General features: G+C 40.7%; 1 protein-coding gene across 1 annotated transcript in view; it reads left to right on the forward strand.

The window, feature by feature from the left end:
• WDR70 (WD repeat domain 70) overlaps positions 1-23987 on the forward strand; it is a 297198-nt gene that overhangs the window by 258091 nt on the left and 15120 nt on the right. The window contains exons 14-17 of the mRNA XM_024754657.1: positions 16164-16264; positions 17901-17980; positions 19763-19879; positions 22163-22325. Of these exons, the coding sequence (XP_024610425.1) occupies positions 16164-16264; positions 17901-17980; positions 19763-19879; positions 22163-22325 (461 nt within the window). The remainder of the gene's footprint in view (positions 1-16163; positions 16265-17900; positions 17981-19762; positions 19880-22162; positions 22326-23987) is intronic.

Raw genomic sequence — 23987 nt, forward strand, 5'->3', positions numbered from 1 at the left:
TTGATATTTTAAATCCAAAGAGATTGAATAAGTATAAATGAGTATAATGGGGCCATGAAATAATAGACCCTTCATGAATCTAGCTATGTATCTTAATTAATAAGCGTAAGGGACATGCTGACTCTTCAGACTACAATCACCCCATGTTATTTGTACATGTGAATGAGAGAAGAAAGGTCATTCAAATTAATGGATATTCCAAGGAGTCCTCAGAATTGGCTTTGGAATGTGTCTTTGTTCTTATATTTGAATACAGATAACGACTAATACTGGAATTTACTTCAAACTTAATGAATTAATGAAGCTGTGCCTGTGAAAGCTTGTCTCTGAAGGAGCCGAAGAACTCAACTGTTCTTCCATTTTGTACTGGGAATAGACTAATGATCTGTCTTACTGATACGAAGTCCCAGCTCAGTCCGAATCACACGTCTTTAAGCGCTTTCTAGAAATAAAGGATTCAAGCGGTGTCTTTGCCCAGTCAGGATCGCATACGGAATAGTAGTACAACAATGCATTAAGTAGACTTCCCTGTGCTATACAGCATGTTCCCATCAGTTGTCTATTTTATACATAGTATCAATAGTGTCTATGTGTCAATCCCTATCTCCCACTTCCTCCCACCCCACCCCTTTCCCCCTTGGTATCCGTACATTTATTCTCTACGTCTGTGTCTCTGTGTCTGCTTGGCAATTAAGGTCATCTATACCATTTTTCTGGATTCCACATATATGCGTTAATATACGATATTTGTTTTTGTGACTTACTTCACTCTATATGACACTCTTTAGGTCCATCCATCCACGTCTCTACAAATGACCCAGTTTCGTTCCTTTTTGTGGCTGAGTAATATTCCATTGTTTGTATGTACCACATCCATATCCATTCTTTTTTTTCTTTTCATACCCATTCTTTATCCATTCCTTTGTTGATGGACATTTAGGTTTTCTTTAAGTAGCGAAGAAAAGAGATGCCATTGGTTTATGATGGAAAAAAATACTACATTTTTACCACGTGTGTGATTTGACTTACTAAACCCTTTCTTCAGATTCAGTAAATGGAACTCAGCTGGAGTCCCCTGCTAAGTTAGCCTCACAGTGTCCAGGATGGGGGTAGTGTCCATAAGATGTGATTAAATTACTTTTCATTGCACCTAAAGGTATCATGCTATGGATGTTCCAGGACAGTAGTTCTCAGGATTTAAAGAGTGCAGTTGAGTGTTCATCTGTAGGCACGTGAGAATAGAGAGGAAAGAAACCAGCAATTTCATGATGGTTTAACTGTTAATATGTACCTTATCAAGTCTTAAAATGCTTTACGTAGGGAAAATGAAAGGAACAAGCTTAGTGCTGATTAGTTTTCATTATTTTTAAAGTGCACAGTTCTGTGATTTTTAACCCCTATAGATTCCTGTAGTTCCATCAATACAGTCACGATACAGAACAGTTAGTTCCATCACCCCCTAAAAACTCCTTTGTGCCATCCCTCTATAGTCACCCTCTTACCCCCTCCCTCCCTCTCCACTCCTTATCCCTGGCATTCACTGGTCTGTTCTCCATCACTATAGTGTTGACTTTTCAAGAATGTCATACAAATGGACTTATATAGTGTGTAACCTTTTTAGATCAACTTCTTTCAGCAGAATCCTTTGAGACTCATCCAGGTTAGTTGTGCGTATCAATAACGTGCTACATTTTATTGATGAATAGTATTCCACTGTATGGATATGGCACAGTTTTTTTACCTACTAAAGGACATTTGATTATTTCTAATTTTTGGAGATTACGGATGGAGCTGCTGTAAGCATTCGTATAGAGGTTTTTCTGTGAATGTAAGTTTTCTTTTCTCTAGGGCAAATACCTAAGAGTAGGCTTGCTGGGTCATATAGTGAGTGTATATTTATTTTTATAAGAAACTCCAAGCCATCTTCAGATTAACAATGTCATTTTGTATTCCCACCAACAGTGTATGTGTTTTTTACTTGCTCTGCATCCTCACCAACACTTTGTATTGTAACATTTTTTATTTTATACATTCTAATAGGTGTGTGGAGTGGTTATAATTTGAAGTTTCCTAATGACCAGTGATGTTGAATATCTTCATGTGTCCATTTTCCATAGTTGTATTCTCTTGGGTGAAATGCCTCTTCAAGTCTTTTGCCCTGTTTTAAATAAGGTTGTTTGTTTCTTACTATTAATTTTGAGAGTCCTCTATATATTCTAGATGCCAAGTTCTTGAGATATTCTCTCCCAGTCTGTTGCTTGTTTTTTTCTTTTTCTTAATACAGTCTTTTACAAGGCAAAATACATTATTTTTTTAACATCTTTATTGGAGTATAATTGCTTTACAATGGTGTTAGTTTCTGCTTTATAACAAAGTGAATCACTTATACGTATACATATGTTCCCACATCTCTTCCCTCTTCTGTCTCCCTCCCTCCCACCCTCCCTATCCCACCCCTCTAGGTGATGACAAAGCACTGAGCTGATCTCCCTGTGCTATGCGGCTGCTTCCCACTAGCTATCTACCTTACGTTTGGTAGGGTATATATGTCCATGCCACTCTCTCAATTTGTCACAGCTTACCCTTCCCCATCGCCATATCCTCAAGTCCATTCTCTGGTAGGTCTGTGTCTTTATTCCCATCTTGCCCCTAGGTTCTTCATGACCATTTTTCTTTTTTTTAGATTCCATATATATGTGTTAACATACGGTATTTGTTTTTCTCTTTCTGACTTACTTCACTTTGTATGACAGACTCTAGGTCCATCCACCTCACTACGAATGACTCAATTTTGTTTCTTTTTATGGCTGAGTAATATTCCATTGTAAATATATGTGCCACATCTTCTTTATCCATTCATCTGTTGATGGACACTTAGGTTGCTTCCATGTCCTGGCTATTAGAGGGTTCCCTTTTCTCCACACCCTCTCCAGCATTTATTGTTTGTAGATTTTTTAATGATGTCCATGCTGACTGGTGTGAGATGATATCTCATTGTAGTTTTGATTTGCATTTCTCTAATGATTAATGATGTTGAGCATTCTTTCATGTGTTTGTTGGCAATCTGTATATCATCTTTGGAGAAATGTCTATTTAGATCTTCTGCCCATTTATCTTTAGGATTCTCTATGTATAGTATCATGTCATCTGCAAACAGTGACAGCTTTACTTCTTCATTTTCGATTTGAATTCCGTTTATTTCTTTTTCTTCTCTGATTGCTGTGGCTAACACTCCAAAACTATGGTGAATAATAGTGGTGAGAGTGGGCAGCCTTGTCTTGTTCCTGATCTTTGTGGAAATGGTTTCAGTTTTTCACCATTGAGGACGATGTTGGCTGTGGGTTTGTCATATATGGCCTTTATTATGTTGAGAAGAGTTACCTCTATGCCTACTTTCTGGAGGGTTTTAATCATAAATGGGTGTTGAATTTTGTCAAAAGCTTTCTCTGCATCTATTGAGATGATTATATGGTTTTTCTCCTTCAGTTTGTTAATATGGTGTATCACATTGATTGATTTGCGTATAGTGAAGAATCGTTGCATTCCTGGGATAAACCCCACTTGATCATGGTGTATGATCCTTTTAATGTGCTGTTGGATTCTGTTTGCTAGTATTTTGTTGCGGATTTTTGCATCTGTGTTCCTCGGTGATATTGGCCTATAGTTTCCTTTCTTTGCAACATCTTTGTCTGGTTTTGGTATCAGGGTGATGGTGGCCTCATAGAATGAGATTGGGAGTGGTCCTCCCTCTGCTATATTTTGGAAGAATTTGAGAAGGATTGGGGTCAGCTCTTCTCTAAATGTTTGATAGAATTCTCCTGTGAAGGCATCTGGTCCTGGGCTTTTGTTTGTTGGAAGATTTTTAATCACAGTCTCAATTTCAGTGCTTGTGATTACACCCAGTCTATGTCTTCTGGTTGGAGCACTTAATCCATTTACATTTAAGGTAATTATCGATATTTATGTTCCTATTACCATTTTCTTAATTGTTTCGGGTTTGTTATTGTAGGTCTTTTCCTTCTCTTGTGTTTCCTGCCTAGAGAAGTTCCTTTAGCATTTGTTGTAAAGCTGGTTTGGTGGTGCTGAATTCTCTTAGCTCCTGCTTATTTATAAAGGTTTTAATTTCTCCGTCAAATCTGAATGATATCCTTGCTGAGTAGAGTAATCTTGGTTGTAGGTTTTTCCCTTTCATCACTTTAAATATGTCCTGCCACTCCCTTCTGGCTTGCAGAGTTTCTGCTGCAAGATCAGCTGTTAACCTTATGGGTATTCTGTTCCATGTCATTTGGTGCTTTTCCCTTACTGCTTTTAATATTTTTTCTTTGTATTTAATTTTTGATAGTTTGATTAATTTGTGTCTTGGCGTGTTTCCTCTTGGATTTATCCTGTATGGGACTCTCTGTGCTTCATGGACTTGGTTAACTATTTCCTTTCCCATATTCGGGAAGTTTTCAACTCTAATCTCTTCAGATATTTTCTGAGTCCCTTTGTTTTTCTCTTCTTCTTCTGGGACCCCTACAATTCGAATGTTGGTGCGTTTAATGTGGTCCCAGAGGTCTCTGAGACTGTCCTCAATTGTTTTCATTCTTTTTTCTTTATTCTGCTCTGTGGTAATTATTTCCACTATTTTATCTTCCAGGTCGCTTATCTGTTTTTCTGCCTCAGTTATTCTGCTATTGATCCCGTCTAGAGAATTTTTAATTTCATTTATTGTGTTGTTCATCACTGTCTGTTTGCTCTTTAGTTCTTCTAAGTCCTTGTTAAATGTTTCTTGTATTTTCTGCGTTCTATTTCCAAGATTTTGGATCATTTTTACTATTGTTATTGTGAATTCTTTTTCAGGTAGACTGCCTATTTCCTCTTCATTTGTTAGGTCTGGTGGGTTTTTGCCTTGCTACTTCATCTGCTGTGTGTTTCTCTGTCTTCTCATTTTGCTTACCTTACTGTGTTTGCGGTCTCCTTTTCTCAGGCTGCAGGTTTGTAATTCCCGTTGGTTTTGGTATCTGTCCGCAGTGGCTAAAGTTGGTTCAGTGGGTTGTGTAGCCTTTCTGGTGGAGGGGACGAGTGCCTGTGTTCTGGTGGATGAGGCTGGGTCTTGTCTTTCTGGTGGGTAGGTCCATGTCTGGTGGTGTGTTGGGGTGTCTGTGGCCTTATGATGTTTTTAGGCAGCCTCTCTGCTAATGGATGGGGTTGTGTTCCTGTCTTGCTAGTTTGGCCTAGGGTGTCCAGCACTGTAGCTTGCTGTTTGTTGAGTGAAGCTGGGTCTTGGCGTTGAGATGGAGATCTCTGGGAGATTTTTGCCGTTTGATATTATGTGGAGCTGGGAGGTCTGTTGTGGACCAGTGTCCTGAACTTGGCTGTCCCGCCTCAGTGGCACAGCCCTGACGCCTGGCTGGAGCACCAAGAGCCTTTCATCTACACGGCTCAGAACAAAAGGGAGAAAAAAAAGAGAGAAAGAAAAAATGAAGATAAAATAAAATAAAATAAAGGAAAGTTATTAAAATAAAAAATAATTACTAAGAAAAATTTCTAAAAAGTAAAAAAAAGAAAAACACAAAAAACAAACAACGGACAGACAGAACCCTAAGACAAATGGTAAAAGCAAAGCTGTACAGACAAAATCATACCCAGAAGCATACACATACACACTCTCAAAAAGAGAAAAAAGGAAAAAATGTATATATGTCTTTGCTCCCAAAGTCCACCTCCTCAATTTGGGATGATTCGTTGTCTATTCAGGTATTCCACAGATGCAGGTACATCACGTCGATTGTGGAGATTTAATCCTCTGCTCCTGAGGCTGCTGGGAGATATTTCCCTTACTCTTCTTTGTTCGCACAGCTCCAGGGGTTCAGCTTTGGATTTCGACCCGCCTCTGCCTATAGGTCACCTGAGGGCGTCTGTTCTTCACTCATACAGGATGGGGTAAAGGAGCCACTGATTCGGGTGCTCTGGCTCACTCAGGCCGTGGGGAGGGAGGGGTACGGATGCGGGGAGAGCCTGCGGAGGCAGAGACCAGTGTGACATTGCACCAGACTGAGGCGCGCTGTGTGTTCTCCCAGGGAAGTTGTCCCTGGATCCCGGGACCCTGGCAGTGGCGGGCTGCACAGGCTCCCAGACAGGGAGGTTGGATAGTGACCTTTGCTTGCACACAGGCTTCGTGGTGGTGGCAGCAGCAGCCTTAGTGTCTCATGCCCGTCAATGGCGTCCGCGCTGATAGCTGCGGCTCGCGCCCGTCTGTGGAGGTACTTTTAAGCCGCACCCTGAATCCCCTCTCCTTGCGCACCAGGAAACAGATAGGCAAGAAAAAGTCTTGCCTTTTCGGCAGCTCCAGACTTTTTCCTGGACTCCCTCGCGGCTAGCCGTGGAGGAAGCTCGAAGATCACTGCACATTTGCAAGGACGTTCATATTATAGGAAATAAAATAATGTCTTTGATCCTAGTGCGAGTCCCCTCTGCTACACTGGTGATAGGTTCCCTTCACGTAAGTATGCCACAGGCAAAGCTGCTGGCTTTTGCTTCATCAGCTGCCGTCTGGCATCAGGCATACGTTGCTCCGTGTCTCAATATTATCTTCCAGAGTCCAGCTTGCCTACCTGAGGACCACGGCTCAACTCTCCTATATGAAAATTAGACTTTAACAGAAGAGTTTACAACCTCCCTAAGAGTTCATTTCTGTTTATGAAATCCCATACCATCATATCTTTTTTTTTTTTTTTCATTATTTTTAGGCTCACATTCTCATGCTTAGAGCCCACATCCTTTACTCTAGTCCTCAGGGAATTGGAGAACAGCTGGTCAACATCCTCTATTTCCTTTAAGATTATAAAGTTGCTGTTCTGTCTTCTCTTGTCTAAGTGAACCAAACTTAGTTGTTGTTGTTTTAACCTTTCCTTGTGGGTCATATTTTCTCAACACTTCTATTATCTTTGGTACTCTTTTTCTCAGACATTTCTGGATTTTCCAGTGACCAAATTGGAGTAAGGGACTCCTTGGTGCCATGTGGGTGGGAAGGGCATTATATTCCTATGGTTAGAACAATATATGGCACATGGTAGGTGTTTGGTGAAAATGTATTTGTTAATTTTGCTTTACCTTTTGTTATATTTTATTATAGTATGTTCTTATTGGGAGTTAACTATAATGGCCTATTCCGTACCAGCTTCTCTTGTTTTTGTTTTTTGTTAATAGTTTTTTCTAATTAATTTGGAACTTCAGGGCATAAATATGTTTTCTTTTAGATTTGATGAAAGAAGTACAAATTTTAATTGTCTACTTCTTTAAAACTTGAGATGATCTTTTTTCAGACCTACTAAAAATAGCTATGTTTTGATTTCAGTGGAGGAAGCAAGTTTACTGTGGATGCTTAAAATACTGGTAATCTAAAACTGTAATGAATATAATTTGTTTGGGTTGTTATACTGTTAATGAATATGATCTGTTTCCTGGACCTCTTTTGTACAACACACTCTGCTCTGAAGTAAAAACTATTTCTTGGAATTTGTCACTGTATTTTATCAAAATTCTAATCTTTATTCTTCCTTAGAAGACGAATTCTGATGTGCTTATCATTTCATTTCTATTCTCATTTCCAGTCTCTTTTAAAAGAACAATTTATAAATTTAACCAGTAGACTCTTAGTTCAGGAGCAGTTATTTAGAATCTCTATTCAACATTTTCTTCTTTGAAATAACGTTTACTGCAGGAATCCAGATTCAAAACCTATAGTGAGTTGTCTTTTCCTATAATTATCTGTCTGACAGTGATCTCATTTGGGGAGTTACAATTAGATGAAGAACCTATCACATCCTGCTTCAGGCTTCATAAATCATTGAAGGCGGAAGAATGAGGACTAAAAGCAGGGCTTGTCCAGTTTAGTACTATATTCCTTTTCTAGTGTCATTTAACCCTGCAACATGCTGTATTAAAAGGCATCTACTACTTATTTGGTGTCAGCAGTCTCATGGAAATGTTTTCTGTTTACTATTTTGCTTCTATTTCTAGTCCTTCAAAGCAATAGAAACAATGTTTCCCTTTTGATTAGTTAGAAACTTTTTTTTTCTTCTCTACACGAGAGTTTGGTGTTTTATTGAATTGGCATTTAAACATATCTATACTTCCTAGTATAGACATAATTGCCACGAATGGCAAAACTGGGTGAAGAATCACCTACTAGATAACATGACCCTGAAGGAGAAACATACTTGACGCTATGAAATACCAAGAAAAGAGAACTTGATTTTGCAGATATGTAAATTTTGTAGGTGTTCAAAATGACACGCTGTTCTTTATAAAATGTATAAAGTATAATACAGTAATGACCAGTGCTCTGTTGTCCAAACCCAGCACCATATTACATCACACTGGTAGAAGACCAAGTGAAGGATTTATATGTCTTGTAAGATTTTCTACCACGGATTTTCCTCTCCCAACCAGAATTTGATGAACGATCTTTGGTAACAAGTTTTCCGGGTGTTCTATCAGAATTCTGGCCAGACTTTCACAGTTTATATTAGTGTGGGGAAGAAAGACTTCTATAATTAACACATGTCCCAGGATAGTGTTTTTTCCTTTTTTGGAGTGATAGATAATGCTGTGTCTTGTATGATGAGGGGTTGTGAGACCCCCCAAAGGGCTAAATAAAAGAGTATGATTTGTAAAACATCTTTACCTATACTATATTAAGACAAATAGTGCTTTATGTATCCTGTATAGTATATCTTTGAAGATTCAGCTTTTTCTTTAATTTTTGGTTTTACATACTTCATGATTTCCAAGATCTGATCATATATATTTCTTATCTAGTAGTTAGGGATTTCAAGCTTTATCCATTTGTGCTTTGTTTATTTATATAAAGAAAAGATTTATGGTTATTATCTTTATTCCCATCTCGAACTACTTATAAATGAAGAATGGTAAAGGGGTCTGGGTCTGTGTAGATTAGATCGAGAGAGATGGCCTTAGGTACTGCTTCCCAAGCTCTTTCACAAGCTGGTCCTCATAATAGATGATAATGTATGATATAACAGACAAACCCACTCTTTGCTGGAACTGACTTGCCTGAGGCTCCAGTGCCCCAGGCCCCTCTCAAACCTGCACGGCTCCATATCTTGACACACTTGATCCATCCTGTGCCCACCAGTAGGAAGTTCTACAAGAATATTGGGAATGTGCCTCCAGTAAGCGCTGCTTCTTTTTGTTTTTTTTAAGTTTTGAATTTCATTTTATTTATTTCTTTTACAGGAGGTTCTTATTAGTGATCCGTTGTTTTTTTTGTTTTTTGTTTTTTGTTTTTTTTTTCTGTACGCGGGCCTCTCACTGTTGTGGCCTCTCCCGTTGCGGAGCACAGGCTCCGGACGCGCAGGCTCAGCGACCATGGCTCACAGGCCCAGCCGCTCCGCGGCACGTGGGATCTTCCCAGACCGGGGCACGAACCCATGTCCCCTGCATCGGCCAGCAGACTCTCAACCACTGCACCACCAGGGAAGCCCAGTGATCTGTTTTATACATATTAGTGTATACATGTCAATCCCAATCTCCCAATTCATCCCACCACCACCACCACCCCCAGTCACTTTCCCCCCCTTGTTGTATTTGCCTTGTAGGATCCACCACTGGTGTCACTCACCCTGTGGACTCCAGCTTCCAGCCTCTTATTTGTTTCGTGCTCCCAGACTGTCATTAATAAGAATAATTACCAGATTTTTTTTTCAATCATTATTTGTGCTTTTTTTTTTTTTTTGCCTCTGTAAGTTCTTCTCAAATAGCAGATTGGCGCAAACTAACATTTAGTGTTTTGAATTAGAGGAAGAAAATTGTATTTAATTTTCTTACCCAAGAGACCTTCCATTTTCTCTGAGATCTTTTTCTCGTGATGAAGTTCTTTAGGCAAGTTTATTATCAGATACAGATGTGATTCATTTTGTGCCAAGGACAATTACCAGGTTCCAGATTTTTGCTGCTTGAGCAGTTACCTTAATTTTAGAGCAGAGGCTGTAAATAAACTGATTTTAATAAATGCATTTTTCCATCCATTTGGTAGGACTTAATTTGTTAATTAGATACCAGTTTTTAAAAAGCATAATCTGTGCATCTGTATCAAATATTTATGGCAGGAATAGAGCAACACTTTTCCTTGTTTTGTTTTTTTTTTTTGCAGCAACCCGTACATTCATAAAAGTGCCATGGCATTTTTTTCTTTTCACCATTGAGCTTCTATCTGGTTTATCAGAGAGAGAATTGTTTGGGGCAGGGAAGGGGGAAGATTAAGAAGATTTCCAGCCAAGAGTGATAATTGCTACAAGTCTGGCCCTATGGTGGAAGTTCCTTAGAGTCGGAGGAATGTGGAGGAGGAAAAAAGGATAGGCATGTGCTCACTTATAAGAGCAGAGAAAATGTCTTTAATCGTTTTTATTTGAGGGATGTCTCCGTGGAGATCAGGTGGGTGTTGAGGAGTCGTATTTATTATAGACTAAGGCTTACTCACCAGGTTTGCTTCCTGAACTTTAGAGGAATGAAACTAAGCCCAATGGCCCATGCATGCTGCAAAATCATCCAAGTTTGGGAAAAGCAAGGCTTTGGGAGGACAGGACAAATAGCCTGGAAGAGTTTAAGGATTTCCCATTCTTGCTCTTCTACCTCCCTGGCTCAATATTTTAATGTGGAAAGCAGTTTTTCTTTCTCTGTGAAATAAAACTTGGGCTTGTGCAAATCCAAAGAAAATTCTTTCTCCAGTACCTTTCCATTTTCATCTGCCTTCTTTTTATTTGCTTTGGACTCGCATCTTGATCTGTGTTCTTAGTTTTGGGGATCAGCATATACATGGCCTTTCAGATGTATTGCGTAGTCCTGAGGGTGTCCACGACCGTGAAACTGCCTCTACACAAGTGTGCAAAACTGTGTGACAGTCTCCTCCCCAGACAGGTGTTAGGCTCTTTATTTGAAATTTTGGAAAATGCTTCTTCTCCCAAGGAATCACTGGGTTAGCTTATCCATTCTTGTACTATGTGACAAAAACCAAACATGAAAAAACCAGACGGAGTTTCTTTTACAGTGTGGGTCAGCAGCTGCGAAGGATCAAGAAATGGTGTTTCATCATAATCATGATTAAGATATAAAATTATGAAGGATGTTAGGCTTCTTTTAGCATGTGAAGTAGAATAAGGGTGGTGTTTAGATATGTGCATTACGGATGCCTAAGATGTTATGCAGGCATTGATTTCTTTTATAGTAACATTTGTGAACTGGGGTAGTAGTTCCTTTTTCCTTCCTTATGATTTTAGTAATACCATCTGCTTTTTAGTATAAACTTGCTAAGACTTCTCTTTCTGGGTCAGGTGGGTTTGGAGATGATTTTAAATCTGCCACATCCCTTCCTCCCCATCATCTTCTAAAACAGGCCTTTGCATAATTAGGTGGTATAAAGGAATGAGCACTGGAGTTGGGAAAACCTCCCTGCTGAGCCCAGCTCCTCTGTGTACGAATTATGTGACCTTGGGAAAGTTACCCAGCCTCCTACAAGCCTCAGTTTCTTCTTCTTGTGAAATGGGGGTGAGATAACTAATTTTGTAGTGTTGCTGTAAGGATTCAACTACTTTAAATAACATAAAGTTGCAGATACCTAATAGTTCCTTTCCTACCATGTCCTAAAATATAAATTTATTTCTCTCATTGATTTCCTCCTCTTCTCCTTATTTGCTTCCATGATTTCACTTAAAGTAAGCAAAACAAAACCACAGAAATAAATTATTTGGAATTTTTTGTGGCCTCTTTACTTTTGTAGAGGGGTAATTCCAAAATTCCTGTTTTGCAATCTTGACACTGCCTTTTGTACACAAAGTGCTTTCTTCTTCTCTGCCCCCCACCCCATCTTTTTTCTCTCGTCTTCACAGAGAAGAAAGATCTCTGTGTTGAGCACATGAAAGTCTTGTGACTCCTTGTCATCTTGCTTATGATCTCCATCGCCAGTTACTGTCTCTTTGTGGCTGCTGCTAGAGCTGAGCACTTGTGGGGCAGACTGTGGTTCCTCTGCACTGCCAGATTATCTAAAATGACAGTAGGTTTTGGTTTAAAAGGCTAAATTGGGACTTCCCTGGTGACGCAGTGGTTAAGAATCCGCCTGCCAATGCAGGGGACGTGGGTTTGAGCCCTGGTTCGGGAAGATCCCACATGCCGCAGAGCAACTAAGCCCGTGCGCCACAACTCCTGAGCCTACGCTTTAGAACCCGTGAGCCACGACTCCTGAGCCTGCATGCCACAACTACTGAACCCCACGCGCCTAGGGCCCATGCTCCGCAACAAGAGAAGCCACCGCAGTGAGAAGCCCACGTGCCTCAACGAAGAGTAGCCCCCGCTCACCGCAACTAGGGAAAGCCCGTGTGCAGCAGCGAAGACCAAACACAACCAAAAATAAAAAATAAATTTTAAAAGACTAAACTTAATTTTTATGGTAACATGGGGTTCAGCTCAGGCAGCTAGGGGAAGCCGGTGGTGGTCCCACATGCTTCGGTAAGATGAAGTAGATTAGTGTAAGAATAAAACCCTTTATCGATTTAATTAAGCAAATCAGTATATTAAAATATGCAGACTAACTTCAGAATCTGGTTCTTTGCACTCCCGTGGCCTTCTGCTTTCTCTTTGGTCCGTGCAGATCTCCTGTCATGACATTTTCCTCTGCTCCTTTAATTCAGATGTGCTCTCTACCCTTCATTTGCTGTGTCATTTGCTGTGTCACTCAGCAAATGTGTACGTCTGAATGTGGCAAGCGCCCAGCTACAGAAGTACCTCTTCAAGAACAGAGGATGGAAGATGTCTTTGGTGGATGGTTGACTGAGTGAATGCATTCCTTCTAAGTAGTTATAGCTCATCTGTCTTCTGGTAACTCCTTGGGCTTCTAGGAGGCACGTGTCCCATTGTTGTTAAGTAAAACCCTGTATGTGTGTTTGACAAGTTAGCAGCGTGGCAGCTCTACTTGCTCCCCAGCCTCGCTGCCGTCTCAGGGGTTGTTTGGTTTGGCAGATGGCCAGCTCTCTGCTATAAGATGCATTTCCTTGACAGGACAGAGTGTGGAGCCGCATTAGCTGCAAAGTTTACGAAGGTTAGCTAAACATACACAATAAATATTAATAAATAAAAAAAGACCACCCACCTTTGACTTTGAATTCTGTTTCTTCATTCCATGTTTTGGAATCCTTGTAATATTTGATTAATAGCCAGTCTTAGGGTAATTGAGCCTTAAGTATCTTTCACTTAAGTCAGACTGCTCCCAGAGTCCTCATTGGCTGCTTTGGTGACTCACTGCCACAGTGGATGGAGCTCTGGAATGACTGTTTAGTTCAAGGGGTCTCATTTGCCTTCTCCTTGCTTCCATGTAAAAAGCCATGTGTGTGTCTAAGGGCTTTAGAGGGTAAAAGCTGTGAACAGGAATAGAGGTGCAGTGCCCTGAGCTTGGACTCCCTGGAAAGCCGTGAGACATTGGTCTGTTGGCCTGGGCCGTTGCCTCTCTCTAACATTTACACCCTCAGCATAGAGGGAGAGAGTAACAGTAACCTGCTGCCCCTGGAAACTGCCTGTTTGGCTGGGTGTCTTGGAATTTACCAGGCCTACACTGTGGATCTTTTCCAATTCTGCACCCTGCTCACTTGAAAACATATTTGAGAACCAGTAATCTTAGACTGCTTAGCCAGATCTCTAGAGAACCAAGGAAGAGAAATAACTTTAATGCTATGTCCTTAAAGTTGTCCTAGGGCGATTTGTGGGTGCTGAGATTTCTGAAGGCCCTTGAAAGCCCCTCTCACTCTCCTCCCTTGCTCTCTGGTCCTTGCACATCCCTCTTTTTAGGCCCACATTGTGAGGGAGCTAACCCTACTCTGTTTGTGGGGTACTTGAGTATAATAATGATCTGGAGAAATCAAATTATCCCTCCTAGGCAGTAGTGAGTTTCAGTTGAAAATTGTCTCTACCTCCACCTAGCAAAGCAATCCGTTTAGGCTTGGGTGAACTGTAACTTTTAATTCATCCCTGCAGCAAACATTTATTGAGTTCCAGACACTAATCTAGGCACTTGGGATTCTTGGCTATGTAAAACAGACGAAGATCGGCCTGTGTGGAACATATATCCTAGTAGGGGAGGCAGACAATAAGCATAATTAACAGTAAACTATATAGTACTTTAAAATGGGAAACATGCTGTAAAAAACAAGGAAAGTAAGGGGAGTTGTGTGATGTTTTAAATAGGGTGGTCTGGGTAGTTATGACACTTAAGCCAAGACTTGAAGGAGATGAGTATTGGCTTGGATGAACTTATTCTAGGTAAGATATGAAGTTATGTTTGTGACTCCTTTCATGTTTCCACATGCCTGGCCTTGACCATCTGGAAATTCCCAGTGGTCTAGGCGTGTTTCTCAAATTAGTCTCAGTGGCGGAGAACCTGGTAGTCAGGTTGTGCTTTGCAGACCATGAACTCCTGATATACTTAATTCCATCTTACCAACCAGGCACAGTTTTAGTAGGGGAAAATGTGACTTTTTATACACACGCATTCTAAAGTAAGTTTCATGAGCATATGCACAAAACGACAACCACCCCACACCCTAAAAGCCAAACTTTGATTTACTATTTTCATCTTTTACTAAAAATATGATTTACTATTTTCAGGTTTTTCTGTTAATATTCCCTCACCATTAGAAATGTTTTATCGTCTTTTAGCACTTGCTAGTAGACATTGGGTAGCAGGCACCACAGGTTTAAGAAAAATTGTGGAAAGAAAACTTAAAGCTGTGAAAACCTGCCCTTTGAACTTAGTTTTCCCCTGACGACAGGGGAAACACAACCACTCTGATTTGGTTTTCTCAGTAGAACATCTCAACGCTCTTCAGTGGTGCAGAGCTTAAGAACCACTCTTCTTGAATATTGTCAGGCATGAATTAGAAGTTCTGCAGAGACTCTTACATTTCCTTCTTAGTTTCTCAGGAATCTCAGAGTAGGAATTGCAGCCATTTAACTATATGCATTTTTTGGGGGGCCAGTCAGGTGGGAGCCAGAGTTTCTATCAAAAGGGGTTGCAGGGATTCCCAGATATTCTGTCTTAAGAAAAGAGCTGGATGGCTGGGGAGAAGAAACCAAAGAAATCCAGCCCAAGTTAGATTATTTGGGAGACAGAAATTCCATGATTTGCATTTTAGTATTAGAACAGAAAATTGCAATATCTAATTGTACCCTTTTTCCCTTAGTCCTTGTACATTGCCAGGCACGTGAGAGGTTCCTGATAATCATTGAATTAATGTTTCCACTCATTTCTTGCTCTATCAGAGTGAGATCTGCAGAACCCAGCACATGCTGTTTCTGCCTACCAACCTTAGTTTCATTTTTTCCCCCTTAATTCTATCCCTGCCATCTCTTCCACCTCTGCCCCCTTACTTCAGCAAAAATTAAAAACAGGCTGTACTTCTCACTAAGAACTCGTGGTTCTTTCTGACCCCAGAGTACCACATATTTTCCTTACTGGTGATGAACTCACAGGATCATAACTTCCAGTGAACCTTCTCCTAAATAGCTTTTCATTCAGGTTAATATCAAGGCTTTATATTCCATATCTCTGTTTTACTTCTGCTACTGACCTGCTGGTTTATCTCATAGATAGGGAGATATTATTCAATGTTTGCAAATGTGTGTTGTTCCTGAAAAAGCTTTATGAGATTTCGATCTTTGTAAACTAAAAACAGTAACCACCTGGTCTCAATACGCTGTCCAGAGGGGCATGTTTATTGTGTGTATAAAAGCATGAAACACTGAGATCTAAATCTGCTTCAGTGATAAAATGAGCTGAGTTATGTGGGTTCAGCATTCTAAGATGCCAGCCTCATATGGCAGCAGAGCCTGGAAAGCCCACCTTTGTGGTTTCAAGGCTGTCAGGGAGGGAGAGGAGGGATGTTAGGAAGGGAGCATCTTTTTTATTTTTATAGAGTATCACACAGGTAACAAGTGATAGAACAGAACTCAACCTCAGGAACACAACCCTATGGTTTAGAAGAAAATGCCCTAAAAGTTACAGGTAGTCATCAGGGTGATTTTCAGTTTCGTAAACAAGCCATCAAAGTACCAGCAGATTTGTTTTCCATTTTTATGTGCCCTCTTTAGTTGACTACCGTGCCTTTCCTTTACAGAGTGTTGTCCGCTGCCTGTGGCATCCAAAGCTGAACCAGATCATGGTGGGGACTGGAAACGGATTGGCTAAAGTCTATTATGACCCCAACAAGAGTCAGAGGTATTTCATAAGTATTGCCTGTTTTAGATGGATGACAGCAACTGGGGGAGGGTTTTCTTTTTCCACCCCCACTTTTATTTATTTCCCTCTTTGATGGGGATCCACCCTTTTAGAAAATGCAGCTGGCACAGAGTAAAGCCTCAAACTCCTAGTATTGTGCTTTAAAGAGGATTTGGATATCTCCCTTGATCCATACAGAATTCAAAGTGAAAGTTTCCTGGGGATTTGCAGTTCTTTAGCTGAAATGTTGAGTGCAAGGGGAGAAAAAGGCCTGCCCACTTTGCATACCACCCTGGACAGTGGCATTAGCAGTGATGCATGTAAGGGATTAACAAAGCAGGGAACTAACCACTTATAGGAAATGGAAACGGCTAGTCTGTTTTGTTCCCTTTCTGTTTGGGCTTTTATCAGGTGCCGGTTTGGATGTTTGGCAGGGTTGTTCTCTGCCAGCAGAGGAGGACGGCACAGCTACTTTCCCCTTCAATCCCATGTCTGTCCCCAAATGCCAAATTTAAGCATACCAGTGTGCTTCAAGGATCCGAAAACTTCACTAGAGGCTCAGTCAGTCTCTCAGTTATTTCTCTTTTCCTTGGGCACAAAGGTAAACATGTATCACCAACCCCCAAAAAGATGGTTTTGTTTCTCTTTGTTAAGGTATAGTGAGTGATTAGCTCTTTCTTTAGAGTCAGCCTTGGCTAGCTAGTACTAAAATTCACATGCTGTATTTACTGGGGTCCCCCGTAACCCTGTTTTGAGCTCCCACGTTCTTTCAGGGGAAGGGAAACCCATCCTCTATTAGTGAATATGTATTGACTATAATTTGGCTCGGAATAGAAGCAGACAGAATTTTCTGGAGTTGGAACCTTTGCCCTATAAAATAAAGTTATATATTGTGGTCTTTAAGAACAAATAGGATTTTGTTTGTTTTTTAATAAAGAAATTGAAAATGCTAATGTAATTAGGATGAGAGGAGAGAGTCTGTTTTACTTGAGAAAATAATGAACCCATTTGATAGCACCCTTTAGAAGATTCCTATCTTTGGAATCTTTACTTTAAGAAATTTGCTTATTTGTTTTTGTTTCTCCTGAAACACATGCTCATTATTGCTAAGGAGAAGTGAAATGTTCTAGCACACTTTTGGTGAATCCCACACATTCTTGGACTGTAGCCCCTCGGCAACACTGCCAAGCTGACTCAGTTCCAGATCACTTGTACTCTTGTATTTGAATTGTAGACAAATGCCACTTGGGCTGTAGACTACCTAGGTTGCTTTCATCTGAGACATAAACTAAAATTTGAACCCTATGACCTTTAGGGTGAAAAGGTTGATTAATGTTATTAATATCTCTTCAAGATCTTAATTTTAGGTTATTTCTATAGATTTTTTAAACTGGCCTTTTGTTTTCCAGTTACTTTTCTAACCCTTTCACAGAGTAGTAACCACTGACTCAGACTTGCTTTCCCATACATTTAATCTCTTATCACCAAGGGCTCCATCTGTTGCCAGTCCTTAGAAAGTCAAGGACTTGGTGAGGTGGTGTGTACAGAGCATGTTCCTGAAAGTATCTAATGCTTTTGACGTAGACTTCGTTTCTGAGACCAAATAAAGAAAATCGTTTGCTTTTACTCCTCTCAGGGGAGCGAAATTATGTGTGGTTAAAACACAGCGGAAGGCGAAACAAGCGGAGACTCTAACCCAGGACTACATCATCACCCGTAAGTTGTTAGCAGGGTTTCTCCATCATGCGTCTGTCTTCTGTTCTAGTGTGCTGTTGATCTCATGGCTTTAGAGACAGAAAAAGCCCTCCGAGTTCAGGCATATGTTACAAAATACCCCTTTCATGTGTTCAGGACTGGGGGTCATATAATAGCAAACCCCTTTAGCTTCTGTGCCCCGTCACGGAGACAGGGTTACTTCATGTAACTTTCAACCCAAAAGGGAAAAGCCTAAATTCTGTGACCATGTGATAGACTGATCCAGAGACCTTTAGATATAAAATGAACTACCTGGGGTATGATCAGAAATCTTACCAGGACAGAGCAGCTTCTCTCGGGTTTGTCACACAGCCTCGTTAATCTGGCAGGTTTTTGTTTCCCAGAGTCACAGTCTCAGACCTGTCACAGGTTGCGGCTAGGCAGGAGATCTTGGATGCAGTAGCAGTTGTCATTAGCAGATGCCCCTGGGGATTTTATCAGTGGCTCAGTCTAAAGACCAGGGGGCGCTGCACTGCTGGGTTTTCTCCCTGGTGGTTGGTCTCATCTAAGACCATGTCCCTTGGAGCTGATGATCAGTAAAGAGATCCAGTGACATTTTTTGCAAGAGTAGAAGTGTTAAAGTCGGTGTCGTAACCAGTCTAACTCATGTGATTACATGCAGCCTACTTCAATTCCTGCATTCGTTTGAAGTGAAAAGCTATTTTTCCCCCTCCTAAAAATACTGTTGTGTCGTGTTGCCCGACAGAGTGACGGGTGGCTGTCTTTCAGCTCCTCTGACTCAAGGTAGACATATTTTACTAGTGAGTGATATGGCCCCAGCCCAGGCTGGAAGTACGGGTAGAGGATAGGAGGGGTACTGGAAGTGTTTTTTAGGTGTTAACAGACATTTCTGTCATTCATATCATAAATTTCCTTTAAACCCCTATTATTCCTTCAACTCTCCCCCAGTTTTCTCTTTTAAAGGGGTTTTAATTTGCACATAAACATTCAAAGAAATTATTCTGGTACTTTTTTTGGTCAAAAAAAGATATTTGATTCTATCCCCAATAGTCTTCTCCCTCTCCATCAGAATATCACACTGTTTTCCTTTTTAATATGTATTTTCTTTTATATTCTGAAATTTAATTCTGACATTGAGCAACAGCAATTGGACAAATACTACTTTGATTTTTATTCCTTTGTCGACCATATTGAAAAGGATTAAGTCCCCATCAAGTCACCACATCGGGAGATTCAGGCACCTCCTTGCATTCAAGGCAACCTTTATCCCAGTTTCAGTGGGATAAGTGTTCCTCCCTTCTGGTTTCTCAGTGCTGTCAACTCCTCCTGAGAGGCGGTCACATTTCAGAAATGTGTGAAGTGATTCCAGTGTTTATGAGGCATCTGAGGAAACTTCAGGGCTGACAGGCAAGCTGTTGGCATTATTTGCATTTGGGTCCTATAAGAAAAAACAAGAGGCAGTCTCATTAAATGTTTCTTTTCAAAACCACAGGAATTAAGTTTAACTGCTGCCCATGGTTTGGGAGATGGGGAGCCTCACCAATGTTTCTGTGACGGTATTTGACAGCATTTCCTGAGTGCCATTAGTTGCCAGGAGAGGTGAACAGTGAGTCTGGTCTCAAACGGAATTGGCTAATTGGTTGCAATAAGACTGTCTTTTATTATTAGATGAAGGCTGTCATTATGACTTCCATTTCATCGTCATTTACTCATGCGTTAGCTATGTTTTTGGATGGAAGGGTTATTATCATAATGAAATTTTTCAAATGTGACTTCTCATAGCTCATGCCTTGCCTATGTTCCGCGAGCCCCGCCAGCGGAGTACAAGGAAACAGCTGGAGAAGGACAGACTGGATCCGCTGAAGTCTCACAAACCCGAACCTCCTGTAGCAGGCCCAGGTGACTGTGATCTAACTAGTGACTTGCAAAGGGGGTTGCGGGGCAGGGTGGGGTAATAGATACAGAATTTGGAAGATCTTTTGGGCCTAGATGCCTGTCTTCAGAGGTTTTACTTAATAGGGGTTTTCAAACATCTTCTTTTAGCATCAGAAGTTCTTGTGTAAAGATCTGATGCAGAAACCCAGTGCATAAACTGATAAAAATGGAGCTGCTGTGCTGACGTAGAGAGGAAGCCCGGAGCCCTTTCTGCTTGGTCTCCGACTAGAGCCCTTTAGGTGACCTCGGTTGAACTCTGGGGCTCCTTGGGACCCAGTGTTAAAACCACTGCTCTCAATATTGGCTTAATATGCAACACTGGGTACTTTGACCAGAATTTAGGCTGGATTAGGTTTCACACAAGGCAGAAAGTGAACATCATTTAATTCTGTGTTGATAAAATGGAGCTGCCCATTTCCCTAGAAGATGAATAAAAATCCTTAGAGTTTCTAAGAAAGTAGGTACCAGAAGAAAGCAAGGCAGCATTGGCTATCATATAGCACGTACCTTTACTAGAATCCCGTTTTCTGTTATCATCTGCATGGTTTCCATTTGTCCTATGTTCACATGCTTAAAGCTTATGACTTGTTCATTCATGTGAACCTGAGTTCTGGACCTGTATCTGTTTGGCCTGACCCTTCAGCATTGAAAATATTTCATATACCAATCTCAATTTTTTTTCCATTTTCTCTGCCACCATCCTAATCAAAGTTCCTAAATAATATTCTTGCCTGGATTATTGAAAAGCTCTTCTAACTAGGCACCTTCTCAAGTCTCTCTCCTCACCACCCTACCTTCGTTCATCTCACACACAGCCTTTATTCCCAATTCCTGTAGCTTTCGTATTGCTACTGCCCTCAAATCTTCATAAGCTTTACACTGTCCAGTTGCATTTCCAGAGATTGAGTTCTCTTCAGTCTGAATCTAACGCACTTTTCTTTTCTTTTTTTTTTTTTTTTTCTTTGCGGTACGCGGGCCTCTCACTCTTGTGGCCTCTCCCGTTGCGGAGCACAGGCTCCGGACGCGCAGGCTCAGCGGCCATGGCTCACGGGCCCAGCCGCTCCGCGGCATGTGGGATCTTCCCCGACCGGGGCACGAACCCGTGTTCCCTGCATCAGCAGGCGAACTCTCAACCACTCCGTCATCGGGGAAGCCCCTAACGTACTTTCAAGCTTTACACCTCACCTCTCTCCTACTCTGATCTTCTCACATGACTGTTGGTTCATTCCTGCCCCCAAATGCCCATGAACTTGCCTCTTTCTGTACTTTTGTATTTAAACCATTCTGCTCATTGAAAATAACCTTCTCTGTCTTCTGAGTTCTCCCAAATTGGATCTATCTCTTCCTGCCGACCCCCTCCCCCCACCAGATCAGCCTGAAGAGCTTTCTGCTTCCTCTCCTTCCACTTAGTTACTGGCCATGCAGATTCTTTGGCAGTTATTTCCTGCCTTATAAAATTAATCTTTTAGTGCTACTTGGCTTTTCATGTGGTCATGTGGTGTGGTTTTTTGTTTTTGTGTTTCCTTTTTTTTTTTTAAATCTTCCTAAAAAGTCATACATCTTCTGAGTACTGGGAACCAGGCTGGCAGTTGGGGATCCAGTGGGGAACACATTCCTGCCCGTGTGGAGCTTCCTGTCTAGAGCAATTACAGTACAGTAAAATAATGTGAATCAGTCTGTTCATCTTGTTTTCTCTCCTACAAGGTACTTGGAAGATGGCAAGCCCTAAGATACGTTTGTTTAAATCTAAAATAGCACCTAATGATCATTGGTTATTTTTATTAGTTGAATTTCATGTGTTCGTGCCTGAGGAATTTTTTAAGGCATACACATGGCAAACTATTTGTATTTCTTCCTACATTGGTGTCATTGTGTAAAAGTGAGCAACGAAGGCATAATAAAAAATGTCTCTATTTAAAACTGTTATGGGGAAGTTGAGGTTTGGTGATGTCCTACTTTGGTTTTGACTATCATACATGAAAGCTGAAAGGACGGTACTCAAGTACTCCTGAGATTTGTGTGCTTCAAACCGAAGTCTGGTAGAAGCCTCAGAGTGCTCAAAACCTTGGTTCTGTAGGGAATGACAAAAATCAGGTAAACCTGAATCCCTGGCCCTAGTCTGTCATCCATTTAACTGTCCGCCTTGGAAGCCAGCAGTGAGGGATTCTCAACCTGGTCAGATAAGCCCAGTGTACAAAAGGTATATGCTCACTCCATTCCGGATTTGGTTTTTTTCCTTTGGAACAGGTCGTGGTGGCCGGGTTGGAACCCACGGGGGCACCCTGTCGTCATACATTGTGAAGAACATTGCTTTGGACAAAACCGATGACAGCAATCCCCGGGAAGCCATTTTGCGGCACGCCAAAGCAGCCGAGGACAACCCATATTGGGTTTCTCCAGCATACTCCAAGTAAGGAAACAGCCTTTTAAAATAGAAAATGTATTATGTTTAGTGAATTGGGAAGAACGTAACAATGGCTGCTTTGAGGTTCTAGTTTCTCCATATCTTTTTTATTCCTAAGCATGAAAAATGGCCAGGTACTCATGGTCCTGAAACCTAGGCATTTGTTTGTATCTGAGGACTCTAAACGGTAAATGTTTTAACCAGGCCGGTTCCATTAGATCTATAGCCTAGCGTAAACCCATTATGTGAAACCCATTCTACCTGTGATAAAAAAAAAGAAAGAAAGAAAATCACTGCCTGTCTGCATTATCTTAGTTAGGGAGGGTTAAAAGCAAATGAAAGGAAACAGTTTGTAGAATCTATTATTGAGGATTAACTTTTATTTGTAGAGCTGTGTTTGTAAGTAACACTTAAACATAGGCAGAGTAGAGCCTGCCTGCTCATATTCCCTCAAATAGCTTCGCATGTGTGAACATGTAGTGGTTCTTAAAGCCACTAAACCAGCTACATTTATACTAAAGAACAGTAATATTGTAGAATTTTGGGGTTTTAAGTTTTTATTGTAAACTAACGTTAGACTCACAGAAAAATCGTAAAAGCAATGCAGAGAGTTCATGTATACTCTTCACCCAACTTCCCCTGATGTTAACACCTTCCATGGCCATAGTACAATTAATTGGCAACACCATGAAATTAACATGGGTATAGTGCTGTTAACTGAGCTACAGACCTTATGTGATTTCCCCAGTTTTTCCACTAATATCCTTTCTGTCTTCTACAGTCCTATCTAGGATCCCACGTTGCATTTAGCTGTTACTTTTCCTTTGTCTCCTCCAGTCATAACAGTTTCTCAGTCTTTCTCATCTTTCATGACCTTGATGCTTTCAACGAACACTGGTTTGTTATTTTGTACACTTTCTCTCAGTTTGTGTTTGTCTGATATTTTCTCATGATTGGAATAAAACTATGCATTTTTGACAAAAGTAACACAGGAGTGATGTTATATCCTTCTCAGTGCATCACATCAGGGGCTTCGTGTCCCTCAGTCTGATGACTGGTGATGATAACTTTGATCACTTGGTTAAGGTGATGTCTGCCAAGTTTCTCCACTGTCAAGTTACTGTCATTCCATTTTGAGTTAGTAACTTGCTTGGGAGTAATATTTTAAGACTAGGCAAATCCTGTCTCTCAGACTTTCGCTCCCTCGTTTTATCATGCGTGGATAGATTTGCCTGCAGCAGTTACTACTGTGGTGTTTCCCTAGTGGTGTTTTCTATTTCCCTCTTTTTTTTGTACATTTATTACTTGGACTTCTACTAAAAGGAAGAATTGCTCCTCTCACATTTCTTTATTTTTCAAGTTTTTAAATATAAGTGTGGACTTTAAAATACTTTATTCTGTGGGTTAAAATCCAATATTATCATTATTTAGTTTGTTGCTCACATTGTTCCAGTTTTGGCCAATAGAATCTCCTTCAGAATGGCTCCTTTATTCTTTCAACAAGGTGTGTTTTTTTTGGTTTGTTAGTTTGTTTGTTTTTTAGCACGTCCTTATTTTCTGGCACCACAAAATGTTCCAGGCTCATCTTTTTTGTTTTTGTTTTGCCACAGTCCTAGAATCAACCACTTCTCCAAGGAGCCCTGGCTCCTTTTTGTTGGAGAATGATGT

Source organism: Neophocaena asiaeorientalis, unplaced genomic scaffold, assembly GCF_003031525.2.
Source record: "Neophocaena asiaeorientalis asiaeorientalis breed wild unplaced genomic scaffold, Neophocaena_asiaeorientalis_V1.1 scaffold229, whole genome shotgun sequence".
NCBI classification, from domain to species: Eukaryota; Metazoa; Chordata; class Mammalia; order Artiodactyla; family Phocoenidae; genus Neophocaena; species Neophocaena asiaeorientalis.